Source organism: Spizellomyces punctatus (assembly GCF_000182565.1).
Source record: "Spizellomyces punctatus DAOM BR117 chromosome Unknown supercont1.21, whole genome shotgun sequence".
Lineage (NCBI taxonomy): Eukaryota > Fungi > Chytridiomycota > Chytridiomycetes > Spizellomycetales > Spizellomycetaceae > Spizellomyces > Spizellomyces punctatus.
This window is the reverse complement of record NW_015971557.1, coordinates 259,622-272,223: the sequence shown is the minus strand read 5'-3', so window position 1 is coordinate 272,223 and position 12,602 is coordinate 259,622. Positions and strand designations below refer to the sequence as shown.

At 47.2% G+C, this 12,602-nt stretch overlaps 9 protein-coding genes across 9 annotated transcripts in view; 4 read left to right on the top strand and 5 right to left on the bottom strand.

Annotated features, from left to right (window-relative positions):
* Positions 1-277: 277 nt before the first annotated feature.
* SPPG_08430 (mitochondrial 37S ribosomal protein MRPS8) lies at positions 278-989 on the bottom strand. Its single transcript, XM_016756585.1, has one exon. The coding sequence runs from the start codon at positions 966-968 to the stop codon at positions 498-500; it is 471 nt and encodes a 156-aa protein (XP_016604318.1). The 5' UTR covers positions 969-989; the 3' UTR covers positions 278-497.
* A 103-nt stretch (positions 990-1,092) lies between these two features.
* On the top strand, positions 1,093-2,721 carry SPPG_08429 (uncharacterized protein). Its single transcript, XM_016756584.1, has 7 exons — positions 1,093-1,411; positions 1,481-1,652; positions 1,717-1,864; positions 1,932-2,033; positions 2,095-2,200; positions 2,261-2,359; positions 2,417-2,721. Exons 1-7 carry the CDS (start codon positions 1,109-1,111, stop codon positions 2,576-2,578), a joined length of 1,092 nt encoding a protein of 363 aa, XP_016604317.1. The 5' UTR covers positions 1,093-1,108; the 3' UTR covers positions 2,579-2,721.
* Positions 2,529-3,823, bottom strand: SPPG_08428 (uncharacterized protein). The gene has a single exon (XM_016756583.1). It carries the CDS (start codon positions 3,805-3,807, stop codon positions 2,734-2,736), a length of 1,074 nt encoding a protein of 357 aa, XP_016604316.1. The 5' UTR covers positions 3,808-3,823; the 3' UTR covers positions 2,529-2,733.
* A 146-nt stretch (positions 3,824-3,969) lies between these two features.
* SPPG_08427 (uncharacterized protein) lies at positions 3,970-5,810 on the top strand. The gene is made up of 3 exons (XM_016756582.1): positions 3,970-4,527; positions 4,597-4,755; positions 4,827-5,810. Exons 1-3 carry the CDS (start codon positions 4,297-4,299, stop codon positions 5,328-5,330), a joined length of 894 nt encoding a protein of 297 aa, XP_016604315.1. The 5' UTR covers positions 3,970-4,296; the 3' UTR covers positions 5,331-5,810.
* Positions 5,331-6,151, bottom strand: SPPG_08426 (uncharacterized protein). Its single transcript, XM_016756581.1, has 3 exons — positions 6,016-6,151; positions 5,820-5,943; positions 5,331-5,743 (listed from the first exon to the last, which is right to left on the bottom strand). Exons 1-3 carry the CDS (start codon positions 6,112-6,114, stop codon positions 5,646-5,648), a joined length of 321 nt encoding a protein of 106 aa, XP_016604314.1. The 5' UTR covers positions 6,115-6,151; the 3' UTR covers positions 5,331-5,645.
* A 32-nt stretch (positions 6,152-6,183) lies between these two features.
* SPPG_08425 (CMGC/MAPK protein kinase) lies at positions 6,184-8,054 on the top strand. Its single transcript, XM_016756580.1, has 6 exons — positions 6,184-6,572; positions 6,637-6,853; positions 6,935-7,251; positions 7,323-7,578; positions 7,647-7,758; positions 7,817-8,054. The coding sequence occupies exons 1-6, from the start codon at positions 6,318-6,320 to the stop codon at positions 7,944-7,946; spliced, it is 1,287 nt and encodes a 428-aa protein (XP_016604313.1). The 5' UTR covers positions 6,184-6,317; the 3' UTR covers positions 7,947-8,054.
* Positions 7,897-9,737, bottom strand: SPPG_08424 (uncharacterized protein). Its single transcript, XM_016756579.1, has 6 exons — positions 9,623-9,737; positions 9,335-9,554; positions 9,153-9,274; positions 9,025-9,097; positions 8,565-8,960; positions 7,897-8,496 (listed from the first exon to the last, which is right to left on the bottom strand). The coding sequence occupies exons 1-6, from the start codon at positions 9,628-9,630 to the stop codon at positions 8,188-8,190; spliced, it is 1,128 nt and encodes a 375-aa protein (XP_016604312.1). The 5' UTR covers positions 9,631-9,737; the 3' UTR covers positions 7,897-8,187.
* Positions 9,738-10,311: 574 nt separating this feature from the next.
* On the top strand, positions 10,312-12,097 carry SPPG_08423 (uncharacterized protein). The gene is made up of 8 exons (XM_016756578.1): positions 10,312-10,468; positions 10,539-10,818; positions 10,896-11,013; positions 11,074-11,277; positions 11,339-11,409; positions 11,471-11,557; positions 11,625-11,769; positions 11,829-12,097. Exons 1-8 carry the CDS (start codon positions 10,338-10,340, stop codon positions 11,948-11,950), a joined length of 1,158 nt encoding a protein of 385 aa, XP_016604311.1. The 5' UTR covers positions 10,312-10,337; the 3' UTR covers positions 11,951-12,097.
* A 65-nt stretch (positions 12,098-12,162) lies between these two features.
* Positions 12,163-12,602, bottom strand: part of SPPG_09537 (uncharacterized protein) — a gene marked incomplete at both ends in the record, with an annotated part of 1,521 nt that continues 1,081 nt past the window's right edge. The window contains 2 exons of the mRNA XM_016757711.1: positions 12,163-12,302; positions 12,366-12,562. Of these exons, the coding sequence (XP_016604310.1) occupies positions 12,163-12,302; positions 12,366-12,562 (337 nt within the window). The remainder of the gene's footprint in view (positions 12,303-12,365; positions 12,563-12,602) is intronic.

The following is a 12,602-nucleotide window of genomic DNA, read 5'->3' as shown; positions in this document are numbered from 1 at the left end:
GCACTTTGATCTGTTTATGAAGACACTTGGACCATCGAACGCACGCTCTTTTGCGGAATAGGACATACCTTGTAATGTGAGATGCTACATGAATTATTACCGAATGACTACTGACGCTCTCGGGAGAATGGTAAGGAATGAGTGACAAACGTGTATGTGAAGAAGAAGGTGGAAGTTTAAACAGGCCAGCCTGTCCATTCCAATATGCTTGATGATTCGTGGCGAATGATATGCTTACACTCTTTCAGGGGAGAAAGGGACAGAACCATCATCATGATAGCGTTATTCCTTTGAGCGCTTGTTGTCTTGAAGATCACCAGCCTTCAGGCATGTTACAGCGTCTAATAAGTGTAATATACAATAGTGTTCCATGCAAATATCCAACACGCCCTCCAAAACCCCGCTCCATTTCCAATCTTTCCTACAATGTCTATCCTGTGAGCAGTAAACCTTGCTGTTCCACTATCTCTCCGTAGTCGTTCATCACCAGCGCAAATCTATGCTGCTATGCACAAGACTTCACCGCCCACCTCTTTCGTCAACGCTTCCTTCAGCTCAATAATTCCGTATGGTGTGTCTAGAATGGTGACTTGTCCGACTTCTTGTCCCTTCAGCAAAGGTCCCGCTCTTCTGGCCGCTGCAATCGCCTGTAGCTCCTCCACAGATGCAAATATTCTTCTCGATGGTTTGGAGACGGCCCGCATCTTCTGTAGAACCGCCTGTCCATCTCGGTACTTCAGATCGAGCCAGATCTTTCGTCGTGCAATATTGTCTGGAGTTATCGGAACTTCTACTCCTCTCTGAAAAGGTCCTGTCTCATCCCCGGATGCTAGCGTAGAGACAAAACCTTCTTCATACAAAATTTGGCAGATCGCTCGGTTGGTCGCGCTGTGTGGGACCGCAACACGGCGGAGCTTCCATCGAAAGCTGTTCTGTATTTGTGAGCAGAGATTGTGGACAGGTGCCATGGTATTTATGGTGATATGGATTTGCTGCTTTTTGCATGCTAGCCATCCCGTCAAGTCAATCTCTTGCGGTTGCCAAGGAAACAGTTGAGTCACAGTGCTGCGCATTGGAGATGAGGGTCTGCTTGCTTAACTTTCATATCATGGACCACTCAACACCTCTGTCGCAGCAAAACCGTCGCCTTTCTCAAGTTTCCAAAGATGTCCCCAGTCCTACGAAGCCCCGCTCTCACCCAGTCAAGACAGTCCTGAAGGAAGAGCAAGTCAACCGTCTTCTTGACTCGTTTTCATTTTCATATGAAGATAGAATTGCCAAAGCTCTCGAACCAGATGCTTCCGAGTCCACGGCACCTTCAATATTGGAAACAGGCTATCTGGAGAGTGTTGATATTGCACTGGAGAAGGTGAAAAAACAATGTAAAGATGCCCTGGAACAACTCGAACAGGTGGGCGAGTTAATATTTAGCGCTATGTAGCCGCGAGTAGTTCTAATGCACGTTGTTACCGCATCTCAGGTTCAAAAGCAACTTCGATCAAGATCACAACGACCCCATGTTTTCAAAAGTCCAATTCCCGGGACAACCGTATCTGGCGAGGAAGCTATGAGGATGAATGCGGCACAACGTAAAGCAATTTTGCAGGAGAAAGAACGGGCACTAAGAGCAGAACTTGAGCAGAGGAAGCGAGGTGTGCAAGATGATGCAATTTGTACACTTCTCTATTTGGTGATTGAGCGATGTGTGCCTCTCAGATATGCTAGTCTTTGAAAATGATGATGAAATTGTTCTGGACGCACGAGTTCGAAAGGAAGTTGTAGAAATTGTGGATCAATACCAGTCTGATGAAGGATTGACTGCACTGGAAAACCAGTTGTGGAAAGAGCTGAATCGGAAGGAGAGGTACGGTTATATTGTGCGGGTTTCTTCAAATTTTGCAATGACCTAACTGTCTTGTAACCGCATGCAGCGAACAAGGCATTGAACAATTTCTGGAGCAGAAGCGGGATGATCTTCGGAATTGCGTCGAAGATACAGTGAAAGCAAAAGGAGCTAACGTTGCAATCTTACAGTATGTTACACCACGCCCACTATTTTCGACTTTGTTCATAACGTTACGCCCCTGTCGACAGAAAACAAAAGGAAGTCAAGGAACGGTTGCAGGAGGAATGCAATGAGTTTGAAAAGACCCTCCGTGCTTTCGTTCAGCGTCATTATCCTCTTCCGGCAATTATGGGCGTACGTACTAGTTGAATAATGTAGAAGGGCCCACCAGTTGGTCTCACATCGCGCAATTAGAGTGAGCGAAAGCGACCTTTGGAGCGTGACGATGGAGCTGAGCTCGCTCCTGAAACATGTCACTCAGTCACCCAACTGTCTCTGATGAATATTATCGACGTAAGTAGCACATCTATTGGGGTCCGTGATCACATCTCTGAGCATGATTTCCATTAGCAATTGCTACAGCAATTCGAAACGACACCTGATGATCCATATATCACTCTTTTGAACGGAACATATTATCCTCCCCATGTGGAGATGCTGCTTCGAGCGGACGTGGTTGAGCGGGATGAGCAAAATCCTGCTAGGATAAAGCTCGTTGACTTCCATTTATAGTTCAAACTATCATATTGCAACTTTTTTTACAAATTGAAAGCGTAATACAGCAAGACGCACACTAACAGCGCATGCCTACTTGGGCTGCCATGAATGGTTTGCTTCTCATCGGTACAATTGCTACTGATGTGGCATTCAAAAGCTTGGCTTAGCGACTATGACAGCGGACTATCCCTTTTGTTCAGGCGTCGATCATTGTCCAGTTCGCGACCATTTACCCGACTGCAGAACCAGCACGGTTGACCGATGGAGGGGTTACAGATATGTGGATTTGCAGAAGGCCTCCTCTTTGGTCGGTCCTTTGAGTTTGCATCAAGCAGCATACTTGCAGGACTCAAGGATCGCAATTTCGCGTCATTGTCAGCTTTATCTAGATATCCTGTGCTGGGATCGGGCGGCATGAAACTTCGGTGCAAATCCCACGCGTGAATTACATAGCTGTTTTTGCTGGACATTCCACCGCTCTGGTTGCACATGGTCCCACAAATCTTACAAAGAAGCCCACGAGAAGTCGGGGCTTGTACACGCTTGCAAATAGGGTTGACGCAGACGTAGCGTTGCCGTCCAGCATCAGATGTCGGAAGGAGTGTCGACGACTTACACACGGTATAGTTAATGCAAACCACTTCAAATAAGTCTCGAGCTGAGGTGGGTGTTTTCGGAGTGGACCGAGAGCGAGAAGCGGGCGATGCGGATGTGATATGTAGATTTGAAGCAGGGGCTAAATATTTCGGTGATGCCACACTCGCGGATGTGGTCAGTTTTCCATCAACTGCGTTGGCAGAGTCAAACGCATCCAAATCAATGACTTGACTTTGTCGGGCCATACTGGTTTCCTTGGCCTTCATATCAACCTTTCTCCTCTTTTTGCTTCCGCTGTCAAGACCTTCCCCAATCTCGGTAGTCACCCTGCTCCGCCCAGTTTTGAGTGTGCTGTCTGCATCCTTTCCTTCGCTTTTGACCGGCGCGTCCATAGAATCTCTTCTGGACCACCCTATAATTAACGCACTCCTGTCATCCCATCCACCTTGTAGTTCACGCACCCGCTCTCCGGGCCTTACTCTCCTGTTATCCTCCCAAACCACTAGAAAAGATGGGTCCTGTGCATCCAGGTCTCGACGCGTAGACAATGCCAAAACCTTCAAATCGTGAACGCAAAACTCTGCGTTATCAGGAACTAGGACCGGTTTAGCATCCGGTGCATCTTGATAGCGAATCCAAAGTCTCATCTGAAGCGTGAGAATGTAATGGACACCACATGGAGGAGCGGCAAGTCAAAGAGTCTGCGCGATCGCTTTGTCAGCGCCTCACTGCGCCACACGCCGTCATCATTTTTAAACCAGTCTTAACGCATCTCACGTAAAGCCACCTCAGTCGACCCCGATCGTCGCGGTGCCCAAACCGTTTGGGATTGAACTTGCGAGATCACCAGCATCATCTTCTTCTCACCGTTACTGGTACCATAAAGAATACAGCCATTCTTTCTAGACGACAGTCTTCTGCCCTTTCCTTCCTGTCTGTAGGGTTCCGAATTCTCTTCAACTTCAAACCCCGGCGCATTTGCCGGCTTCCTCGCAATCCTGACTCTGAGTACCCTTCGATGTACAGCATACCGATAACACCCCTCCGCAGACACATCAACGGTTTCCCGAGCGCGCTTGTTGCTTATAAGCTCCCGCCTGCTGGTCCCTTACAGTTAGTCGATTGGGATAGTGAATATGTCGACGGAAGTCTTACAACTTGGCCTATCACAACCGTTATCACATACCTTAGACAGCGCTTCTCTTCACCGACATGTCGCTGAGACGCACATGGCACAACAAATGGCTCTGCCCAACGCTCACAGCGATATGATATTGCAATCAAATTCTGCTGAGGCGGCATCAAACGAGCACATTGACGAAGCCGAGAAACATGCGGAAGCCCAGCATGGTCACATTGATGAACAGGTGTGTAGAAAACGTGGACTTGTACAAGGCTTTGGAGGAACTCGTTTGTGACATTTGCGTATGTTTTAGTCGCATAACGATGGCATGATCAATAGGCCCCACACAACGTCCTCCATACCTGGCATTGGGATTCCCCACAACATACCTTCCGAGACAATGCACGCTCAGGCACACGCCGCATTGCTTCATGCTATAAACACCGCGGTCTTACAGCATCGCCTCTCTCAGGTATTTACGTCACCTTGGCCATTTCAATTGGTTGCTCCTCCTCTTATCAACTAGTTTTTGGCTAATTAAAGGCCACAAGCGTACTTGCCGCCAACCCAGCAGCCAATGCGATCCCACTTCTCTCTGGTCTCACCCTCCCGTCCGCCACCGGCAACCCGTTTCAGACGCAGGCCAATTCAAAAGTTGCACCTCCGCCCGCGACCTCCAACACGCTCCTTCCCCAACATTTACCCATTGCACCAGCGCCACCATCTTTAACGGGCACACATCGGGTATCCCGCAGTCTTTCTCAGGAAGAAAGACGACAGCGTCGATTGATGCGAAATCGAATTGCTGCGAAAGAATGTCGGCAGAAGAAAAAAACATATGTTATGGAACTCGAACAAAGAATCAAGGAGTTAGAGGATGAGAATGATGATCTTAGACACGAGAATGAGGAGCTTAAATCACAACTTCTTTTGAGGGATGCTGACACTGGAAAACCAAACGGCGTTGTTGAAAGGGATTCCCTAGATTTGGGACATCCTGCTGGGGAAACTGATGCTGGGAAGGCGCCTTCCGATAGCCGAACGTGATTGCGAAAGGGAGAGTGGCAGACGGAACGACACGTACAGCGGACTCGGGGCAAATTCAGGAATCTGATTTCCAACTGAGTTGCAAGAGCAAATGATTGTATATAATTGTAGTTAGTTTATCAACATGCAGACTGGCTAGGTGTTTTATCTGGAAGTCGATGGCGCGTGGTAATAGCTGTCGCGGAATGCTACCCAGTAGTCCTTATATATTTACTTTGTGAAACGTATCGACGCACGTCCGTTCCATAGCCGTGGACGAGAAAATGGTATTCGGATGGTAGTGATGATTGGGGACGGGATGGTTACCAACGCGGGTTAGGGTTTATCGCTGTGGCCAAGTGTTTCATCAAACTGCTGAGCCTGGATTTTGTGTTTCTCCACCTTCGCCCGCAGATCTGGGTCGGATAGTACAGCTGAGGACAGAAGAATGTCAACCTGTCACTCATTGATGTGCATAGACGTTCGTTCTGAACTTTATTAAATCCCCACCTGCGGCAAATTCTTGTACGTTACTCGGTTGATGGGTCAAAACTTCCGTCATGAAATAGTCCAGAATATGTTTGATTTCTGGATGCTTTCGAATGTAGTGCTCATTTTCTATTCGTAGTTGGATCTACCCAAAGAGTTGCCTATCGGCTTCATTGCAGAGCGAAAGACCTGCAAGCGAAATGCACGAGATAACTACCTTGTCATGATTGAGTTTCTCTTGCATGGCGGCATCGATGACATGGGCAGACAGTGGCCGCGCCGTTGGAGCACTAGTCGATCCGCTCGCTGTCCCCATGGCTGTAGCAACCAAAGCAGCAAGATGGGGATTTTGCACAGTCAAATGCCAAAACACTCTCCCATTCAAGCGCTGACCTAACCCGTCGCGTCGCTTACGATGACCAAACAAAGCGGATATCCATTCTTCAGATGCTCTTGAGGCGTCAAGGCCTTCGGCGTCCATCCCAGATTATACACACCTTTTACTGAACTACATCCACTATGGCCGAAGTAAACAGCTCGCTACCCCGCTCAACCTCGTTGCCGTCCTTGACCAATCCTATCTCGGCAAAGTATTCGTTCCGGAAGATGATTGGGAAAGGCGCTTATGGAACAGTTTGGGTTGCTCGAAACCGGGAGACGAATGAGGAGGTGGCTATCAAAAAGATTGGTGCTAGAAACTTTGAGAATGTCATGTGGGCAAAGCGGGCGTTGCGGGAATTGAAGCTTCTGAGGCATCTACATGGAAACGATAATGTACGTGTCATGTTGTGAATATTTGGCATGACTGAAGAGTCTAACTTCGTGATTGTTATCAAAGATTACTAGTTTCATCGATGCCGAAGCCAATTCGGCGGATCCCCAAGACTTTAGTGAGCTTTACCTGGTTGAGGGGCTTATGGAGGCGGACCTCGCGCAGATCATCAAATCCAAACAACGTCTTACCGATGAACATCATCAGTACTTTATTTACCAAATTTTGCGAGGACTAAAGTGGATGCATTCAGCTGGTATTGTGCATAGAGATCTAAAGCCGGGTAAGAATCATGTTTAACCTAAATGCAAAACTTGCGTGTCATGCTTCATCCTGCCAACTGCTCACATATGATTTCGGATAGGAAATGTTCTGGTTAATAGCCACTGCGAACTTCGTATCTGCGATTTTGGTCTCGCCCGCGGACAGCCAGAGAAAAATGCGCATCTGGTCCAAACAGAATATGTCGCTACTCGATACTATCGGGCACCCGAAGTTATTCTTTCTCCCAGACATTATGGCAAAGCTCTTGATTTGTGGTCGGTTGGCTGTATATTTGGTGAGCTCCTACTGGGCCGGGTCATGTTCAAGGGTCAAGATTACGTCGATCAATTGAAAATCATATTCGAGGTCCTGGGTACTCCTCCAGACCTGGAGAGCATGGGCTTATGCTCGCCCAAGGTAATAAATCGATCGCCCATTCGACGATATGACCCCTTAGCAAACATATTTAACGCCTGAATTTGGTACAGGTCCTCAGATTGTTGGCATCCTGGCGCAAGTGGACCAAAATCCCACTCGAGAAGATCTTTCCAAAGAATGCGAATCCAGGTGGCTTGGACCTTATCGACCGACTGCTAACATTTTCCCCAACCGAACGCATTACGGCTCAGGAAGCTCTGACGCATCCGTATCTGGAAGCTTACCATTTGGAAGAGGACGAGCCAGTCCATCCCAAACAGTTTGATTTCGCATTTGAATGGGCAGATGATATTTCAAGTATTAAGGGTAATGTCTGACATATTTGGAACGACACATTCCGATATCTGGACGCTCATGTGCTTATCATTGTATAGAGCTCATTATCGAGGAACTGAGAGCAATCAAAGCCGAGCAGAAGAACAAGGTTCAGATCGATAACTCAAAGAAGACCGACCACGAGAGGGAAAAGCTCCTCTCACCTAGACAGTATGCGCAACATTACCTATCACTTGATCACATCACATAGGCTAACTCTGGCACTTAGAACAAGCCACCCACCGCAGCTTCCGGCCCAGCAACCCGAAGATAATGCGGCAGAGGATCCAGCAATTACAGAGGTACACCAAGCAGGGAGCATAGAAGAAGAGCTTGCGGACTTGCACATTGCAGCATAAAGACGGTCGAGGTATAAATGGATCCCACGTCCATGTAGTTATAAATAAGGGAGTTATCAGGGACAGCCAATGGAATAATATTGAAGCAATATATTATTATTACCTCACAATTCTCATTACACTCCCATGCATGAGTGTACATTGATTAAATCACCACTGGTTGCAACACAATCTATCTACTTCCAAGTAAATCTTGACAAATCCCAGTGTAATAGGCAGTCATTTCTTCAGCAGTGGTCGACTATGCAAACATTTTTGCGTACGTGCGCTTCTCTTTTTCCACTCTGTCCTTTATTGCCTTCTGTGCAAGAGCGACCTCCCGCTGAATCAGTTTATCCTCTGGGGATAATTTCTGCGCCGCCTGGAGATCCACGAGCGCCCCTTCAAAATCGTTCAACTTGGCTAGCGCCTGCCCTCTACGAAAGTACGCCTTGCATAAATCGCCCGATGAAACGCTCAAATCTGTCTGGTTTTCTAGAGATTTTGCCAAGTCAAGGACAAGAGTCGCTGAGGAGGCAGCTTTCCGCCATGAAGTCAGCTTCAGATGGCACTTTACCGTGAATGTGAGAACATTGCGTCATGATACACGATTAGCAGAATCACAAAGCGCTACTATACCATCGCAGTGTTCAACAGACAAGACGTCTTTGTACTAAAGAAAGTTTTCTTCTGTTCCAAAGATAATTCCTTCACGTCTTCTGGACTGGGATGTATTGCATTAAGGTAGCGGACAGCCTTGCTGTATTTCTCTGCTGCTGCGTTATAGTCGCCTTTCTTGAACTTCTCGTTACCCAAAGCTTTGACTTCTCCAGCAATCTTCAATAGGTCGTCCGCGGGTTTCTCTTCACCCATATCTTCTGGATATTCTTCGTAACTATCGCCATCGGTCGGTGGTGGAACACCGTCGTCGGCACCTTCGGCAATCTCTCCACAGTCCGCGATAACGACAGGTTCCTCTGGTCGATCCTGCGCTTTGGTTGGGAGGTTTTCAATACGTCTTACAATGTTCATACCCTACGTGAGGAGCAGTCAGAAATTATAGTTATCGTAATGAGTAACGTCGTTCATGACAGCTAACCTTCAAGACTCGACCGAACACAACGTGTTTTCCGTTGAGATGAGGCGTCGGGACGGTCGTGATGAAGAACTGGCTGAAAATTGTTTGAGGAATCCAGTTTTCGCAAATGCAGGAAGACAAATCTTTACCTTCCGTTCGTGTTGGGACCAGCATTTGCCATACTCAACAAGCCAGGTTTATCATGGACGTATTCGAATTTCTCATCTTCAAATTTCTCCCCATAAATGCTCTCTCCTCCGGTTCCATCACCCTTTCCAGGAGGTAGAAGATCAATCAAAGCTGCAAAGTACATAGCATTAAGCACACTTACCCTTGTAAAGTCGCCACCTTGAATCATAAACCCTTTTATCACGCGATGGAAGGTGCTTCCTTTATACGTCAATGGCACTCCTCTCGACTTGGATGTCACCTCTCCGGTGCAGAGGGCACGAAAGTTCTCGGCTGTCTTAGGAACCACATCGTTATAAAGCTCAAACACGATGCGGCCCGCCGGCTCGTCTCCAATTGTTATGTCAAAGAACGTGCGGGGGCTACAAATGACAGTGAGTGGCTAATGCCTGGTTTGCTTTAAAGCATCAACTTCCATAGCGGTACGTACTGTGACATTCTAGCTGGCAGAACACTTGAAGTTCAGGTTGGGAGAAGGCTAGTTAAATGACAGATCCCCATCTTGAGTTGACGATCTCGTCCAGATCCTTCTCGTGGTTTCCATAGCAACAAGGAAACTCGTAGAATATTGGTAAACACGACCATTGCCGTTCGACAGCGTAGTAGTAAATTAGTTTGCCGGCCGTATTGTAAGAATAGTATTCGGCTTTGTGCAAGCCTCATATTCTACACTGTGCCGTCCAACAACGGCTGTCGCTCTGCTAAAACTATGCGTGATATCCTGCTGGTTTCTATTGGCGCAGACCGGCAAACCCCTTACGTAGTGACATTCAGACACTGCTAGTGGTACTGGAGGAGCGCTTGGACCTTATGCATACTCCGCTCGAGATTGCTGGCAAAGTGGCCTCGAAAGAAAGTGGCCTGCAAAACATAGAAATCCAGAAACATTAATGCTAGTTCATTCCCCATATCTTGGTAAACGAGTGTATGGGCATGCGCATGGTCAATGGTCTTTGCATTGGGGAGTTGCGGTAATAGCGTCACCCAAGGGTAGTGTTGGCAACTCGTGTATGTGGGATTTTACGGCAGGAGTGCGAGAAATCACGCGTGATGTCCGACTGATCTGGACAGATAGTGCTGAGTCATGACCACCAGGATCTCCGCCTCGTCTTCTCAAAGGCCAATTACATGCCTATCTCATAACCATGACTGGACAGGAAGCCGCATTGATATTCTCGCCACAATTCCATCCCAACATCAATGAATATACCCTAATTGAGCTACCAAAAGAAGTCTTGGATCACTTGCCAAATAATGAGAATGAGAATTCGGGAAGGTGTGTGATTTTAGTTATTCAGGAGATCTAGGGTCCTAGGAACCTAACTAGGAGCTCCACTATCACCAAGTCTTATAATAAGGGGCCTCGAGACGGACAATGCTGTAGTGTGCACCAAAACAATGACTTATTCCATAAGCAATGTGCAAAGTTCAAATACAATGCTCTTCGCGCGACCTACAGGCGACCATTCACAACCAACCCTCAACACTGGCTATGAAATTCAAGATTCCTTATCATCTTATTGGGAACTGACACCATGTCAGCCGAGGGTGGATCGGTTGCGAACGGTGTTGGAAGATGCGCCATACCGAGGGCCAACTGAGGAGGCCAGAACGCAGGCCCGACGGGTAGGTGAAGAGGCAATGGAAACATTTCTGGTCATTCTCCGATGCTGAGGAGCGAATATTTCTGGAATTATTCATAGAGCAGAGAGAATGAGGAAGTCGAGCTCCATACGACAAAGTCTCTTCAAAACATTATTCAAGCAAGTGATGCTGAACTGTTGCAAGGACTGGAAACTTTAGGGGCTTTGGAGATTGATGGTAAGCCTCTACTCTAATAAATGATACAATATCAAACTTAAAGTAGGGATCATCATCCAGGATTCTGGCGATTGGTCGATCCCGGCTATCAAGAGTCAATCCTCAAATTTTTATTAGTATCAGCTGTGGCGGACGACATACCCTTTGATCGACTGCCTCTGTCGCATTGTGTTTCGATGATGGCAGAAGCGGATGCACCAGATTACATAGTGCGGCATACGTTGATACGCTTTTCGGAGAGCCCAGACGTATCGGGTGACAGAGGTAGATCAACTTATTACACCCACGCAGGAATGATGGGAAATAACTGGAATCATTCCGGCAGACCCAATATTCAAGCTCTCGGAACATAAAATTGGGCGGTTTTTTGGCAAACAGCTGCTGGCCAATGCTGAAGTGAGGTCCCTCCGTTGTTCTCATCTAGCGAAATGTCTAGGTATTCATGCTGGGGTTCTAGACTCGACGGACCAAATTAAGCACATTTCTAAATCGATGGCGAGAAGCTGTCCCTGAACCATTTCATATCGATCTGCCAATGCTGCAAGTGAGTTCTCCGCTGCACAAATAGTCGCATACTCTGATTGCTAAAAGGTGATGTCTTGGACTTCTAGGGTCTTTTTTTATTAGAGGAGGAACCCAATGGGTCCGTCATCCAATATTACCCCAAGGACCTATTGCCCATGCACGAAAAGCCACGATTCGAAGCTCTATTCCAAGTACGCAAACGATGGGCTCATGAAGATATTGTGCCTTACAGTAAGTTGACAATGTTTTGATATCTCTGGCAATTTGTAGCAACCATTATCTGTTGCTAGTTTCGGATTTGGCTCCGACGACCAAGCAGCTAGATGCCATCCTCCTAAAATACGCTAGAATGTTTAAAGTCGGGCAACAAACAATGTATACGTCAAGGTTTACCTACTTCAAAGGGCGATAATGAAACGACAGTCAAAAGAAATAAGAGCATCTTGGCGACAAAAGAAATAGACTCGATATATGCCAGTATATGTACACAATATCCTTGACCTTCCCTCTATATACGAATATCTAATCATAGTGATATGCCATTGTCCCAGATTCCCAACCAACAGTAGTTTAACCTGAAGCACGTCCCAGCGCTCCAGGTCCCATTATCCTTCATGTGTATTGCTATAATTTATGTAGCTGTCCCATTTCTTTCAGGCAGGCACGTGCTTCGGTGTCTCCTAGTCTTGATGCTGCCTTCAAGTGTTTAATTGCATCTACCGCATCCGTGTGCCTCAGCAAAACACCGATATTGTAGTGGGCATCTGTCGGGCACGCAGTTCAGAAACATGTGTTGTTCCAATGAAGAGATCTCCTGGCGCACATACCTCTCTGAATGTCCACATCTGCAGAATTTGTCGCCATCTTGTACCAATGGATTGCACGTCCAATATCCCCTCTCCTTTCACAAATAACGCCCGCATTATATGCCGCAAGTCGCGAGCCACCCTTAGCTGCGGTTACATACGCGGTGAGTTGATCGTCTTCGCGTCGCATACACTCCTGGGCGAGATTGAGAGGATGTCTTTCAACGCATCAATCAAATCGTCCTCAATTTGCAGGGT